The 16,595-nt window shown below is 43.9% G+C and overlaps 3 protein-coding genes across 9 annotated transcripts in view; 1 reads left to right on the forward strand and 2 right to left on the reverse strand.

The window, feature by feature from the left end:
- Tnfaip1 (TNF alpha induced protein 1) overlaps nt 1-968 on the reverse strand; it is a 13,080-nt gene extending 12,112 nt beyond the window's left edge. The window contains exon 1 of one of the 2 annotated variants that reach the window (XM_015501130.2): nt 785-968. The gene's annotated coding sequence lies outside the window, so the exon portion shown is untranslated. The remainder of the gene's footprint in view (nt 1-784) is intronic. The other variant, XM_015501131.2, reaches the window with a different exon arrangement.
- A 179-nt stretch (nt 969-1,147) lies between these two features.
- Nucleotides 1,148-8,435, forward strand: Ift20 (intraflagellar transport 20). Of its 6 annotated transcripts, none has more exons than XM_048794285.1 (7): nt 1,150-1,302; nt 3,459-3,524; nt 3,894-4,126; nt 4,276-4,404; nt 5,652-5,737; nt 6,992-7,095; nt 8,118-8,435. In XM_048794285.1, exons 4-7 carry the CDS (start codon nt 4,278-4,280, stop codon nt 8,269-8,271), a joined length of 471 nt encoding a protein of 156 aa, XP_048650242.1. In that variant the 5' UTR covers nt 1,150-1,302; nt 3,459-3,524; nt 3,894-4,126; nt 4,276-4,277; the 3' UTR covers nt 8,272-8,435. The 6 variants fall into 6 exon arrangements, with proteins under 6 accessions (XP_015356622.1, XP_048650251.1, XP_048650242.1 ...); XM_015501134.2 differs by having other exon boundaries at nt 1,151-1,302; nt 8,042-8,435; XM_048794301.1 differs by lacking the exon at nt 3,459-3,524.
- Nucleotides 8,436-8,507: 72 nt separating this feature from the next.
- Tmem97 (transmembrane protein 97) overlaps nt 8,508-16,595 on the reverse strand; it is a 9,412-nt gene continuing 1,324 nt past the window's right edge. The window contains exons 2-3 of the mRNA XM_015501133.2: nt 10,671-10,815; nt 8,508-9,808 (exon numbers count right to left, since the gene is read on the reverse strand). Of these exons, the coding sequence (XP_015356619.1) occupies nt 9,555-9,808; nt 10,671-10,815 (399 nt within the window). The 3' untranslated portion in view covers nt 8,508-9,554. The remainder of the gene's footprint in view (nt 9,809-10,670; nt 10,816-16,595) is intronic.

The raw sequence follows: 16,595 nt of genomic DNA on the forward strand, positions 1-16,595 counted from the left end.
CCCCCCCCCCCCCCCGCAAAAAAAAAAAGAAAGAAAAATTAAAGGTTTTATTAAGTTCATGTATTTTGTGTCCAGTCCCAATACCCCCAGTATCCAAGAAAGCACACACACATGTACTTCTGCCAAATCAAAGGAACTCAATGGCTGAGCTTGCCAAGAGAGGAAGTCAAATCCAGAGCTAATCTATTCTTTTCCTACAAAGCAGTTGCTTTAAGCCCCTGGATGACGTCATGCCAGATTCCACCCAGACCAATGGGTGCCAGGAATCCTGTGGCAGGTGACGCCCCAGAAAGTAATTCCGGTGAGATTGAAGTTTCCACTGAAAGCCTCAGTGCTCTTCCTTCCGGACTTGTTTGTGGATATTTGGGGATGCCTGGGGTTAGGGGCGGATCCGTGTCTCACTCAGCAAAGCTAAAGGGAACCCAAGCAGAACAAAGGACAAATCACCGCGGCGGTGGAAGAAGATGGGGTCCTAAAGGAAGAAGGCACACGCGGCGGACGGCGGGGGAGGGGAAGCCGAGCTTGGCAAGAGAGGGCGGATAAAGCAGAAATTCCAGGTGTGAAGTGGCCGCTTCACCCAGAGAGTCCAGGAAAAAATTAGCGACGCCCAGTCTTTCTTGTAGCTAGTGCAGGCTCTCCTCCAGCCCGCACCCTGCCTTTCTACCGAGAAACTGAGACACCCACCCCCCAGCGGAGGATTTGAACTCTCCATCTCCCCTAAGCCGTCCCAACCCTTTTTCCCCTGACCCGTCTGGGGGCCAGTCCTCCCCTTCCCTTCCCCTACCGCATCGGCAGGCCAGGCTCTCACCGTCCCCGGGGGCGCTTCTTCCTCTCAGCTGAATGGCAACCGACTCCTTGCCGCCCCTAGCTTGTAGCCGCCTGCCCAACAGCAATCCCGGGCTGTGAGCTCACATCCTGCTCCAGCAGACTCCTCCCGGTGCAGCGGCCCATCCCTGCCTATCTGGGAAACTGAGACTACAAGGCCCGGCATGCACTGCCCCCGATCAGGGGCGGAGTCAGAATTCTGCGAGCTTTCCGTACACCCCGCCCTCGCCGTGAGAGTGCAGCTACTTCCGGCGACCTCGCTGGCGCAAAGGCTTCTGGGTTGTGTAGGCAGTATTTCCCAGTAGGCTCTGTGGGAATGTGTGAGGCCAAGTGCTTCCGGTGTCAGGCAGTGACACTATGGTAAACAGATCTTGTAGCCGTGGCAGCAGCCGACGGGAGCGAGTTACGTACGGAGTGCTGGTAACTGGAGGAAGAAGCTGCCTGCCAACGTCACCCTCGGCCGCAGAGCGCGGGCAGGTAAGAGGTGATTTTGGGTTGGGGTACGCAGGCGGACCGGGGGCTAGAGGAATCTCACAGGCTCCCGCCTTAAGAAAAGGCAGACCCGGGCGGAAAGGAACGTGGGAATTCCGCCAGACTCTTAGGGAGCGGTTTCACACCCAAGTGACGCCTGAAGCGTGGCCGGTTGATAGCCGCAGGGAACTGAGGCTCGGAAACAGCGTGGGGTTTACGTAGAGAAGACCGCTAGTTCCTTCGCCCGGGCCTTTTCTGACTTTCTGTCCAGTGCCTCTTCCACAGCCCATTGGTGGAGCCCGTAGGTAGTGCTTAGCGTGGACCTGGGAGAGCCCGGACGCGGGGACAGCGTATCACCGTCCTCATCCTTAGGGAGCTCAGTCCCAGGTCTCTTATGTTCCTCAGATACTCAGACACGTGTGTGGTGTGAGTTGTGAAAGAATACGATAGCCCTCCGTGAAGCTTCTCTCTGTCCCTTACTCCATCTCACCCATCTCTCACCCATCTCTTTAAACTATCCCCTCCAATCATACACTGGTTCAAGCCAGATTTATGGGAATCATGCCTGACTTTTTCACTCCCTTTATTCACTTCCTTACTCTCTTATCAGTTCAGCTTAGAAAACATCTCAACTCAGAACACTTGTCTTCAGCTGCAAGCTTTGGTTTTTGCAGTAGCCTTCTATCTATTTCCACAGACATTCATTCCACAAACATTAACTGAGTGCCAATTATGTGCAGGCACCATGCTAGGTGCTAGGGTGACAGTGAGGAATCAGGTAAGCATGGCCCTGCTCTTTTGTTTCCTCCAGTCCAGTCTCCAGACTGAGTCACAGTGATCTTCCTAAATGAAAATGTCACTTTGCTGAGAATCCACCAGGTGCCAAGCTCATTACTGCAGCTTTTGGAGCCCTTCATGATCCAGCACTGGTTTCCTCGTCTGGCTTCATCTTGATCCATTCTCTCTCTTGCTCACTGTTTTGATCACACTAGTCTTTAAGTTCTTGGAATGTGTCGGATTTTTTGTAGCCTCAGGATGTTCTCATATGCTTTTTCTTCTGCTTAGATTGCCTCCCTCTTGCCTTCATCTCACAAACTTTTTGACTTTAGGTCTCAGTTTAGACATCACTTTTTTAGAAAGCTTTTGTTGACATCCCTCTGCTCCACGCTATGTCCTGCTGCATCTTCACATAGCACCATGTGCTTTTCCTCACACTGTTATCATAATTTGTGATTAGTGCACTCTCTGTCCAGAGACATTTTCAACAGCTCTTTATCCCCAGAGCAGGGACTTAGGAGTTTCTGGATAAATGCACTGTCTCAGGTAAGGTAGTGGAAGTTGAAGTAAGTGTTTGTTTGCTCTATCAAGTTATGTGGATCTTTCTGGAGCATCTGGTCTGATTGATTACCTGGTAACTGTTAAGTACTTCGACTAAATGTGTAAAGAGAACAAGCAGGAAGACAGATTTAAGGAAGCTTTGAATGATTAAAACATTTAAAAAGAAAAAATCAACTCACTTTAGTTGATTCCAGTGCGGCCAAAGGCCAGAGTCATATATAGACAGCCCAAAGACATGTATTAGTTGGCTCACACAGTGCTGTGGCAACAGGACTTAATTCTTTTATTTCTTTATTTTTTGGTGCTGGGGATTGAACTCAGGGTCTTGCATATGCTGGGCATGCGCTTTGCCCCTGAGAGGCATCTCCAGCCCAAGGGACTTAATTCTTTCCAAACATGGCTCTTTCTGTGGCACATCTGTTTCTGATAGCCACTCTCCGATTTCATCCCATTCAGAAACAAACTTTTCTAACATAGCTGAAAGGGAAACAGGTGCGGCAGGGGGAGATGGGAGCAGAGGAAAGGGGTGGTGCAGGGACAGGTGATGATAGTCTTTGAAAAACCTGGGTTTTGGAATGGGCCTAGAGCCAATGACTAGAACTAATTAGCATTTCCTCCTTTTCTTTCTTTCTTTTTTTTTGTGATGTTGAGAATGGAACCTAGGGCCCCACATTTGCTAGACAGGTGCTCTACCACTGGGCTAGTCTCCCATCACTTCCCTTTTTTGAACAGAGCATGCACGTTTCACTTATTTTTAGTATTAAAAAAATTGGTTTTTGAGCCAGAATGAGGGTGAGTTTCCAGTTTCCTTCTCGTCCTTTCAGTGACGTTGTACCTGTGTCCATGCTGCCTTCTCTGCTTGGAATGCCTTTCCCTGGCCTCCTTACTTGGTACGTTCTTGCTGATACTTCATTCTTTTTTGTGTTTTCTGCTAGGAAGAGACTGACCCAACTTTGGTTCCCATTTCGGGCAACGGTATAGTGACTTGCATCATAAAAAAATAGCTTATTTTTTTTAACCCTTTTAATTTACCCAGATTTTAAAAATTTGCTTTTGATGTTATTCCATAAACAACACAAAACATGTATTTGAAAAGCCTTTTTTGGTACATAAATGGGGATATATAAATATGTTTATGGCTCATAACAGTCCCGATGTCACTCAAGTTAACTGCTCTGTTCTCTTCTTGTTCTGTAGTGATATTTCGGTAAAGCACTTAACAGCATAATTTTTCAGTTTACCTGTCTATCTTCCTCCAGCTGAACTATGTGCTCCTCCAGGGCGGGCACCATGTTGCATTCAGCTCTGTACCCCCAGCATCTAGCAGTCTTGGCATGTAGTAGGCACTCAAGAAATGTGTGTTGAATGAACGATGCCTGTGACAAGCAACTGGACTTTATTCTTTCCTGACCCTTGCTCCTATGGCACACCTCTTCTGCCACTGTCACCCCTTCAGAACAGAACTTCTCTAGGGAACCTGGAAGGGAAACAGGTGAGGCTGAGAGGTGGAGGCAGTGGGATTGGGGATTCTTTGGAACATCAGGGGTTTTGGCATTAGTGTCTGGGGGCAGGAGTGGGCTTGGGCGGGCAGCAGGTATTTCCTTAGTGGCTGAGAAGTGACTGGGCCTGGTTTCTCTGTAGCTATGGCCAAGGACATCCTGGGTGAAGCAGGGCTGCACTTTGATGAGCTGAACAAGTTGCGGGTGTTGGACCCTGAGGTAACCCAGCAGACCATAGAGCTCAAGGAAGAGTGCAAGGAGTTTGTGGACAGTGAGTATCACTTGGGGAGACACAGTACTATTCATCTTTGAGCAGCACCCCACTGTAGGATTTGTACCCCACTCTTTCTCCTGGCTGCAAGAATGGTCCTGGCTTTGAATCTTCATGTACCTGCTGTCATCTTATTATTATTTAAAAAAATAAAAAATTTTTTAAGATTTTCATCTGGTGCCAAGGACTGAACCCAGTGCCTCACACATGCTAGGCAAGTGCTCTACCAACGAGCCCCAGCCCCCTGCTGTCTTCTTATACTTGTCATGTCATCCTGTATTGAGCACATTGGGAGAGGAGGGTGTTTTCTGACATGCCATCTGTGATTTTTTTTTTCCTCTCTCTCAAAAACCTTAATCTTCATGGGGCAGAACCAGGGCTTTGGGGTGGGAAATGGGAATTATGCATTATTTGATTTCTTGATAGAAAGTGTTCTCAGTGGTAGGCGCTCCATTATTTGGAGTGAGAGGTGCTAACTGAAGTCTCCAGAGGCAGCTCAACAGACTTAATGAAGTTATGTTTGAGCTACAGATTTTAGAATCTCCTGTCCCAGCAGCCAAGCAAGCCCAGTGCTGATGAAGAGAGCCAGATTAGCTGGAGCAAGGGATTTCTGAGCCTCTGGACCTCCCTATGCTGTGAAGAGAGTTTAGCTGGTGAAAGTTGCTTGGGTTTCATTGCCAGTCTGTGGTTGCTATGTGCATGCTATTGTCTCACCTCTTTTTTCCCCTAGTAAAATGGGGTTCCAGCATACCAAGGATGTTGAAAAAAGTGAGTGGGAGATTAAGTACTTAAATGCTGTGAGCTCTTTACTTGGCTCTGGTTATTGGTGGGAAGGTCCCACCCCACCATTGACTGAAATCTAGGGTATGTGTGGCTAGTCCAGAGGTAGCACTGGTGTTCTGAAACAGTTTTTTTGTGAATTGTGCTTTGTGCTTCTTGTCACTCTTGGGGAATTGGGTCCTCCAGGTGGACCATCAGGAGCCTGCTGCCTTTGTAGCCTGAAGTAGCAGCAGGTGGCTGGCTTGGTGGTAACTCAAGGTCTAGGTATTCCCTGGTCCAACACTGGGCCCCTGGCCACCTTTCTCTAGGTTCAGACCAAGGGTGGGAGACTTGCACCAGCAGGCACCAAACTGTTTTTGACATAGATTAAAAGGGGCATTCAGCTCTGCCCTCACTGCTTCAGGGGGGTGCTGAGAGAGAGTGATGGTACTGAGAAAATAAGATATTTTTTGTTCTTTCTCCAAAAGAAATTGGCCAGTTTCAGAAAATAGTTGGTGGTCTAATTGAGCTTGTTGACCAACTTGCAAAAGAAGCAGAAAATGAAAAAATGAAGGTAAGCTCAGCATGCTTCTGGCCTGGCCCAGGGCGCTGATTCTCTACTCTCTTAATCTCTGCTCTCTTCATTTTTGGGGGAGAATGAGTGGGTTCTTTTAATCATAATAAGATTCTTTAAAAATTGTTTATTCTTCTTACACATGACAGTAGAATGTATTTTGACATATCATGTTACATGGTGTATAACTTCCCATTCTTGTGGTTGTACACGATGTGGAGTTACACTGATTGTGTATTCATATATGAACATAGGAAAGTTATGTCCAGTTCATTCTTTCTTATTGCCATCTCCCCTCCCTTCCCTTCATTTTCCTTTGTCTAATCTAACCCCCCACTCTTAATTAGTATCTGCACATCAGAGAGAACATTTGGTCTTTGGTTTTTTGGGATTGGCTTATTTCACTTAGCATGATAGTCTCCAGTTCCATCCATTTACTGTTAAATGCCATAATTTCATTCTTATGGCTGAGTAATATTCCATTGTGTACATGTACCACATTTTCTATATCCATTCATCTGTTGAAGGGCACCTAGGTTGGTTCCATAGCTTAGCTATTATGAATTGAGCTGCTACAAACCTTGATGTGGCCATATCACTAGAGAATGCTGATTTTAAGTCCTTTTGGGTATATGCCAAGGAATGGGATAACAGAGCCAAATGATGGTCCCATTCCAAGTCAAAACAAGATTTTTGTAACAATTTAGGGTCCAGTTAACCTTCTGAGCTTATATGTCAGGATACTTTTATTACTTTGATCTTCACATCAGCACTGAGTTGTTTTTTTTTTTTTAATTTTTTTTGTAGTTGTAGATGGACAGAATGCCTTTTTATTTTTATGTGGTGCTAAGGCCCAAACCCAGTGCCTCATGCATGCTAGGCGAGCGCTCTACCACTGAGCTACAGCCCCAGCCCCAGGTTTTATCTTATATACATGGAAAAATGAAGACTTACATGGTGCAGATAACTTAAAGGGCATGAGGCTGAAGGGCACTGCCAGCCAGCCATTCAGTACCTGCAGGCAGGGCTCTGGGAAGAGCTCTGGACTTGTCTCCTCCTAGCTATAGGCCAGTTCTCCCCAGGCACTCTGATTGGTAGGTTAATCATCTTTTTGGCTTATCCCCAAGCCCTGGTGTGCCACTTTCTTTTCCCCTCTGGGAACTGAAATAACTCCTGATGGCCCACCCCTATTTTGAGGACTTCCTGCTATAGATTTTTAATGAAGCCACGAACTTTGGTGATTCTGTTTCTTAGGCCATTGGTGCTCGGAACTTGCTCAAATCCATAGCAAAGCAGAGAGAAGCCCAACAGCAGCAACTTCAAGCACTGATAGCAGAAAAGAAAATGCAGCTAGAAAGGTAAGAAGCCATGATGTGAAGCAGGTTCTTCATTCCACTTAGATTCTATTTTCCTTCTTGATCATCTTCATTATCATTTCCCCAGGAATAGCATTGCACTAGTCAACCCGATTTGAAGAATTTTTAAAAATTACATTTGGCTGGGGATGTGGCTCAAGCGGTAGCACACTCGCCTTGCATGAGTGCGGCCCGGGTTCGATCCTCAGCACCACATACAAAGATGTTGTGTCTGCCAATAACTAAAAAAAAAATAAATAAATATTAAAATTAAAAAAAATTACATTTGATGGGAAGAAAACAGAAAATTGGTTTTATAACATCCTTGACCAGGTTTGAGTATGAAAATTCAGATAGCAAGGGGCCAGTTGGCTGGCTCCCAGAGGTAACTTTGTTAGGGGTGGAGGTTTTTTTTGGTAGTTGTAGATGGATAGCATGCCTTTTATTTTTAAAATATTTATTTAGTTGTAGATGAACACACAGTATCTTTATTTATTTTCATGTGGTGCTGAGGATCGAACCCAGTGCCTCACATGTGAGGCAAGCGCTTTATCACTGAGCTAAAGCCTCAGTCCCGCCTTTTATTTTTTAAATAGCTTTATTTTATTCATTTTTATGAGGTACTGAGGATTGAACCCAGTGCTTTACATGTGCTAGGCAAGCACTCTACCACTGAGCCACAACCCTGCCCTTATTTATTTTTATCTGGTATTAAGGATCAAATAAATCCAGGGCCTCACACATGTGAAGCAAGTGCTCCCCATGAGCCACAACCCAGCCTTGGAGATTTCCTATGGGTAGGACTTTGCCTGTTTTTCTTTCTTGCCCTAACTTCATTCTGAACTCACCATTTCTTAGAATCATTTAAACCTCTGTAGTCTTCTCTAGAAGACTTAAGTCTGTAGTTTATTTCATCTTTTTCAGGGCTTCTAATAATTTTGTTTTTCAGGTATCGGGTTGAATATGAAGCTTTGTGTAAAGTAGAAGCAGAACAAAATGAATTTATTGACCAATTTATTTTTCAGAAATGAACTGAAAATTTCATTTATACCAGGAAGGCAAAAAAGCCCCCAAACCAAAAAACCTCTGTACCATTCCAGTGACTTGACTAATGACCTACGTCATGACAGTGTGCAAGGAACACAGCCCTCTGAAGGCAGTAATGCAGTCCAGGGGTAGGACTGGAATGAGTGAGTGAACAGCTACTGCCAGTGGCCATGCTGGGCAGGTTCTCACCTCTTACATTCTTAGTAGGAATGAAGCAGCCTGTAAACTTTGATCCTCTTTTTTGTAAACTTACAAAGCTTTGGGAAAAAAAAGCAATAAACTATTGTTTTCAAATGGCTTAGTTGCCTTTTTCACCCCTTGTGAGAGAACCCTGGATGCTCAATTCCCAGTCCACAAAACACATCAGGCAGTGGTCAGCAGCTGCCTTTATTTGGACCAGTCTCACCAGAGTCAGTACCAACAGTCAGACCAGTATGACTTGTGAACAAAAGACAAAAAGAGTTGACCAGGACTTTTCATTTACTCTCTTTAGTGTTGGCCTCAAGTAGATTTAGAGAACCCTGATGGAATGCTGAGCATTAATGTGAAGAGACCTGACGTGCACACGTTGGGCTTGTCACACCCAACTATCCCCAGCCCTAAACAGGGTAGGAATGACCATACTGTATTAGGAAGGATGAAGCTGTCCATTAGGGAGCACACTTCCAGAACAGTCCTTAGATGCCAGACTTCAGAATGAAGGGAACTGTCCCAGGTGGTCTTTAAAAATATACATGTCTAAGATTTGGAAATAAGATGAACAAGGTGACTTAAAATCTCTTGGGATGACCTGTTTAAGAAACAAACACCTTCCAGTCTAACCTGTTTGACTGACAAATCATGCTGAGGCTGAACCTTAGGAAAACCTCTTCTGCATAATATTTTCCCTTTTTTCTCCCAGGGGTAGAGGTAGGGCCAAGAAAACATGGTTTTTAATGAATATTAAGGAGGCACAATTTCTAATTTGAATGGTCTGAAACACTCCACTATTTTTGGATTGGTGATTGATAGGCTACAGTGAATCATGAGTCAAAGGTTCAGTCATGTGTATATGCTGTGGGTCAGATGCCTCATGAATGAGTCAAGGAGGCCATGTTTTGAGGGAGCTTACTCAGTTTCTGGTCTGATCCTGCTCTTAGAAATCCTGCAATGGAACTTGGGCACATGATAAGGTATTTGGCACGACTTTTCAAGGACAGCCCACTCTCCTTTGCCCGCCACCCCTGCTGATGGATCTGTTCATCCCTTGGAAGATAAAGGTTTGACGTGGCTCCTGCCACCATCTTGCTCTTAAGTACTGCTGTTCGTGTTTCAAATGCTACTGAAGACATGGGTTCAGAGTAGTTTTTCTTGTATTGGGTCAAAAGGGGCAACTGCCCTGTGAATGTCTCTTCCTGGGTCAGTGATTGTTTCCCTCATTTTTTCTTTCTTTTCTCCTCGCGGTAGGGGTTCTTCAACATGAACAACAGAAGTATGAAGGGAACGATAAAGTAGGGGGCATAGATGGCCATGAGGGTTATTCGTTCATGAAAACTCTCAGGACCTACTCCTTTGAAACCACTGGCTTTGGAGAAATCCCCAAATAGAAATGTGGAGAGAATTGGAATTAATGTTGTCAGGGTGTGAACTGAGTAGATGATTGCAGGCATACGGATCCACTTGCAATTTCCTGAAGCAAAGAAAGAGAAAAGGATGGTTAGATCTGTGTATGGCTTCTGGGACGTCTGAGATGTTCTTTGCCCTGTCTCTGCTGGCCTGTTCCCTTTCTGTGCTTTTCTCCAGGTAGAAACTCAGAAAAAAATGGAAAACTGGATGTTACACTATCCAACACATAAACTTAGTTGAGAGCTAGGACCCTAGCTCACTGACTTGCCAGAGAAATCAAGAGTGAGGGTCAGAATATAACTCAGCAGAACTCTAGGATAGTAAAACTCCCATTATCCATTTGGTCTAAAATGCAAAGGGAGGTACATCCCTGTCCCAGCACCCGCCTGTGAAGTCATCATATATAGGCAAGAGGCCTGCAGTTGGATCCAGTGCCTCTGGTAAACTCCAGTAGGCACTTTCAGCTGTATGAGCTTAGTTACTAAGGACAGAGGTATGGCCTCTTATTTATAAGGGCATTAATTATATAAGAACATGTAAGAATAATTTTTAAATGAGAAGTTAAGCCTTTTATGAATTCACTTGATGCTACTGCTTGTAGGTCAGTATGATACTATTCAAAGTAGAGCAGTAAAGCCAATGGTTGAGAGACTCAATGGTGGGGTCAGGGGATGACAAATTCAATCTTTAAATGTAATGGGAGAGATTTCCAGATAACTGAGGTAGCCATGTGCCTCAGTTGACCAGATGGTCTGAGCCAAATTAATGTCTCTTTACCAGTTTATCCTGGTTGCTTCCACCAGATCCTATGGGGCCCTTGTGCAAACTTCAGGGACTATGCCCCTCTATCTTGGAGATACTTTCTCAAAAAATTTCTGGGGCTTGCTTTCTGAGAAAAAAGGAGATTTTCCCCACCATTTACCAACCTTTGAAGAAGGCATATGTTGCAGCGGGAAAGAAGGGCAGCTGAAACAAAAGCTCACAAAACACGAAGGACTTGAACCACACTGGGGTGCTCTGTATCAGAGGGTCTTTGAACTCTTCAGCATACCAAGCCAGCAGGTTTCTGAGCTGAAAACAAGATGATAATCATGGGGAATTACAGCACTTGGCTTGTTCAGCATCTTCAGTTCATTTAGGGATAACTGGTAGTCTTTTACTGTCCAGTCCTTTTGGCGGCAGGTGGCATACCAGCTGGCTTCTGTATCATAGTCTAGCTCTAACTCAAATGTTACCTTCTCTGCGAAGTTTTTCCTCAACTCTTCCAGTCCCTTCTTTATGCTACCCAGAATTTAAGAACTCCATAACACCACAAGTTCAGATTATGTTGCCCACTGTCAAGAACAACAGACGGCTGACACACAGTAGGCTCTCAGGATGTTTGCTAAAGGAAAATGACATTTCTGCTGACATCCTTTTTTGTAAGGAAACAAGAAATGTGAAAATCATCCTGACATTTTCCCTTTCACAATAACTACACCCAACTTCAAATGGCAGATTCCCTCAATGCAGAAATAAGTTGAATTTCTATTTCTTTCTTTTCTTTTTTTGGTGGAGGAAGGTGGTTGTGAGAGGGGAGAGGATAAATCAAACCTATGTGGAGATGTAAATTTGGATACTTTAATATCACAAGTAAGTTCCTCATTGTTTTTAACTTTAGCCCCCCTCCCCATTTTTTTTTTTTTCTTTGAGAAGACCAGTAGGATATTTGTAGATGAATGAACTGCCTCAAACCATATAGCTGCTAGGTTGTCAAGGCTTGACTTAGTGGTCTCAGCTCTAGTTTGGGCCCCACCCTTATAATCAAATAAGGGGAAGCAGATCCATGCTGAAGTGGCCATAGGCAGAGGAAGGAAGCAGTAGAGTCTGAGATGCCCACTGTGTTTTACAGGAGCCTAAAGCCTAGAGGCTTGGGTTTACTACCAAGGTCTATCACAGTTAGCTTCCAGGAGGTGGCACTGTCCCAACACATGTTTCAAAGCCAAACAGTGTCTTGATATTATGAATGAAGGCAACTCCATCAACTGGGCACTGTCTGCAATCTCAGCAACTTGGAAGACCAAGGCAGGAGGACTACAAATTTGAGACCAGCCTCAGCAACTCAGCCAAGACCCTGTCTCAAATAAAAACAGCTGAGGTTGTAGCCGGGTGGTTCAATCCCCAGAACCTCTCCTGCCCCTCACCTCCCAAAATATAAAGCAACTCCAAGGTTAAGAATTTTATCTTACATTAGAAAATTCAAGGACCTTTCTCCTGTTAATATTTAATCAAAAGATAAAGGTTCACTATTATGAAATAGAGGTAAACATCCAGAAACAAATATTCTATTGGCACAATATTAATTTGAGAAAGGTTCTGTCTGTTGACTAGTCTATTGACCAATGATCTCTAGTTTTTTTTTTTTTTTTTTTTAAATTTTTAATTTATTCTTTAGTTTTCAGTGGACACAACATCTTTGTTTGTATGTGGTGCTGAGGATCGAACCTTGGCCCCATGCATGCCAGGCGAGCACACTACCGCTTGAGCCACATCCCCAGCCCCTCTAGTCTGTTCTTAATGTGAACTCTGAATTCATGGCAAGGTAGTGCCCTCTGCCACCTCCTAAGCACTTTCAGGATAGTAATGTGGTAGGAAAACTCAAAAGGAGTAAGTTTTTGCTCCTCTTCAGGGCTCTGTTTCCTTATCTGTAAAATGAGCAAGTTGAACTAAGTGATTTATGATTTTTTTGTTTTTAGATTTATTTTTAAAAGTATTAGGGAAAACTATGTGCTTTAAAATATTTACTGCATTATGTACAACTATGATGCACTAGTAAAAAACGTGGGAAAAAAAGGAAAGCAAAAAAAAATTTACTGCAGCGGCATATGGTGACACATGCATGTAATCCTAGTGACTTGGGAGGCTAAGGCAGGAGGATTGCAAGTTTGAATCTCAGCAACTTAGCAAGGTCCTGTCCAAACAAAAGCAACAACAAAACAAAACCCCAACAACCACCAACCAAAACAACAAAAAATACACAACCTAAGCTCAATCCCCAGTATTACAAAAACAAAACAAAGATTTAGCACAGAACTTGAAAGGCATTCTGGTCCACTTGAACTTTATCTTCGATTCACCTATTTCATAAATCAAGGTCGGCTTATTAGGGCACTAGGCTGCAGGATGAGATTAGCAAAATTTAAAAATCTAGTCACTTGGGGCTGGGGTTGTGGCTCAGCAGTAGAGTGCTTGCTTAGCACATGTGAGGCCTTGGGTTCGATCCTCAGCACCACATAAAAATAAATAAAGGTATTGTGTCCAACTACAACTAAAAAATAACTATTAAAAAAAAATCTAGTCACTTCACTCCCCTAGTAATTAGGAACCACTGCCCACAGGCAAAAACCAACCACCTGATGCCATAACATGACCTGAACAAAGGGTAGGCAGAAGACAAGACCCAGGCCCCCGGCAGAGTGGCATGGAGCATGGGAGCCAGAGGCAGAGCTCTTGGCTGAGTCCTGGCTCTGGACAAGACCCTTAAGTGCACTCCTTATTTCCCCATTGATAAAATAGGGCCAATATTACTGTGGCAACACTTGTCATCTTTAGAACAATTGCTAGCACCTAAAATTACTTGACTGGATGTAATATATATCTGGGGATGTTCAAGTTAATTCTAATAAAAATCTTGGCATGGCATTTTCCAAGTGTGGTGGTGCATGCCTGTAATCTCAGAGGCTTGGGAGGCTGAGACAGGAGGTTCGTGAGTTCAAAGCCAGCCTCAGCAACGGCAAGGTGCTAAGCAACTCAGAGCGAGACGAGACCCTGTCTCTAAAGAAAATACAAAATAGGGCTGGGGATGTGGCTCAGTGGCTGAGTGTCCTTGAGTTTGATCCCTGGTAACCCCTCCCCCCAAAAAAAAAATCTTGGCATGCAACTAACTGGTCATTAATAATTACATATTACTTAAGATCCCTCTCCCCAAAAGAATGTGATAAAATTGTTTCCATTTGGGCTGGGGCTCAGCAGTGGAGCGCTCGCCTAGCATGTGCAAGGCGCTGGGTTCGATCCTCAGCACCACGTAAAAATAAATAAATAAAATAAAGGTATTGTTTCCAACTACAACTAAAGAAAATATTTTAAAAAATTGTTTCCATTTATAGCTGACTTACATTTGACTCAAGTCATCACTGATATCCATGAAAATTCACCGGGCTGGGCTGTAGCTCAGCAGTAGTGTACTTGTCTAGCAGGTGTGAGGCCCTGGGTTTCAGCCCTAGCACCACAAAAAGATTCATGGGGCCTGCACTCATGGCTTTCTAAGCCAAAGTTTGCTGTGAAATCTTGTATTTCTCTAATTCTGAACAAGGACAGACACCTACCTGTTTTTATTTTAACAGAAACATTTTATCTAGCTGCAAAGGATACTACAAAATGCTTCCCATGTGTTAACCAATACTAAGTTCTTCTACTGTTTCATAATAAAGAAGGAGTTTTTCCAAGTGATTTGATTGAAACCAACAAGAAATAATAACATAGTTTCTAGCCAGATCCTATCTGCATTGGTTATTAGCCTTTTCAAATCTTTTTATTTTTGATGCTGGGTATCAAGCCCAGGGCCTTGTACATTCGAGGTGCTGGTTACTTGGTTTTTAGTTTACCACTGAGCTAAACTCCCAGATCCAAAGCGGAGTATATTCTGCCCAACCAAAGACACACGTTTAAATGGGGTCTTCATGATGCTGGGCACATTTTAGTAGTATTTTGTAAGTGGTGAGCAAGGATGGGGAATGGCGGAAAGGATAAACCACAGGCTCCTAAGTCAGGAATGGCTACGTGGAGTAACATGTCAATTCCTAAGTATTTAAGGGACCTATCTATTATATTGAGAAATTATAAATAGGCAGCCGGCCTGAATTGTGGCCACACAGGTTTCAAAAACCATAGATAAGGCAATACAAGTAACCTCATAAAAGTAAGGCAGAGGGAGATTTGACCAAATAAAAGAAAGTGGCAATGGGATGATCTGAAGAAGAGATTAATGTGGTGTGGCCACAAAATGAGGAACACCATTCTCCCATAGAACCTCGGGAAGGAACCAGCGCTAACGACATCCTTTAAGATTCATTTTGAACTTCTAACCTCCAGAACTGTGAAAGAATAAATCTGAAAGGAACCAGTTTGTGATTATTTGTTCAAGTAGCAGTAGGAAATTACTACAATGTATGCACATGTGGGGATCAAATTCAGGGTCTGTGTACTAGGTGAGTGCTGTACCATCAAGCTCCATCCCTAAACTTACAACTTACGTATGTTTGAGCTTATAATTTAAACTCCTATTTAAAAGTAGAGGCTACAGGTAAGTCAGGGGACTCACCCACTTGGCTAGTTTCTGAAGAACGGGGTAGCCAGAGTGTAGCACAATGCTCTTGCTACATACCCGCCTGCGCTTTTCCCATGGAAATGAGGTCAGAAGTCTTCCCAGTTATGCTTAGTTCTAAAAGTAAGCAAAAAGGAGACTTATGGGAGTTGGTATACTTTTGAGTTCTAACCTTTTTGGGAGGGTTTGACCCTGGAAAAGTTGACTCTTCTAGGAAACACAGGGCACATGCAATTTTGTGTACACTACTGCAAGCTCAAGGAGTTCAGATGAAGAATTGCTTTGCAGGGAATGGAGTTGTGGCTCAGTGGTAGAGCGCTTGCCTAGCACGTGTGACACTGGGTTCGATCCTTAGTACCACATAAAAATAAATAAAAAGAAAAAAACAAAAAAACAAAACTGCTTCACAAACTGGGCATGGCAGCACACACCTGTAATCCCAGCAACTGAGGAGGCTGAGGCAGGATCATCACAAGTTGAAGGCCAGCCTCAGTAATTTAGTGAGCTTGTCTCAAAAGAAAGGACTGGGCATGTAGCTCTTAGGTAAAGCATGCCTGAATTCAAACCCCAAATCTCCAGCACCAAAGACAACTAGTTGATCTGCAGAGAAAAAGCAGTTCAGGAGAAAGTGAGGCAAAAATCAAATCTTTAGGTGGGGAATGGTGGCACATGACTGTTATCCCAGTGACTCTGGAGGCAGGAGGATCTCAAGTCTAAAGTCTTAGGCAAGCCTGGACAACTCGGACTCTGCCTCAAAAAAAAAAAAAAAAAAAAAAAAAGGTAAATAAATTATCAACACCTTTCACACTGCCATTATACTTGGGTTTGAGTAAGAATGATCACCTGAGTGAAATGTCACATCCCTACCCCAACCCCCCTCCACCCACCTTCCCCTTTCCTGGCTATTGGAGAATCTTTTTTGCTTTTAAAGTATTCAGAGCTACACTTGGTTTTTTTTTTTTTTTTTTTTAAGAGAGAGTGAGAGATAGAGAAAGAGAGAGAGAAATTTTTTTTAATATTTATTTTTTAGTTTTCGGGGGACACAACATCCTTGTTTGTATGTGGTGCTGAGGATCGAACCCGGGCTGCACGCATGCCAGGTGAGCGCGCTACCGCTTGAGCCACATCCCCAGCCCCTACACTTGGTTTTTTGTTTGTTTGTTTTCTTATCTGAGTTTTTGTTTTGTTTTTCCTTTATCTTGGCCATGTAACCTCCTTCTGCGAAATTCCTGCCCTCAATTCTGTGTTTCTCCAAACTTTTGATAGAACAGGGCAAGACTGACTCCACTACCCAAAGACTTGATTTTTCCTTTCCTTTCCAGGAGCATTTTACCTCTGAGCTACAAAGTCCCAGTCCTCCTTTCTCCACCCACCTATCCCTGCTTTTTTTTTTTTTTTTTGGAGGCAGAGTCCGAGTTGTCCAGGCTTGCCTAAGACTTTAGACTTGAAATCACTGGGCATAACAGTCATGGTGCCACCATTCCCCACC

This window comes from Marmota marmota, unplaced genomic scaffold (genome assembly GCF_001458135.2).
Source record: "Marmota marmota marmota unplaced genomic scaffold, marMar, whole genome shotgun sequence".
NCBI classification, from domain to species: domain Eukaryota; kingdom Metazoa; phylum Chordata; class Mammalia; order Rodentia; family Sciuridae; genus Marmota; species Marmota marmota.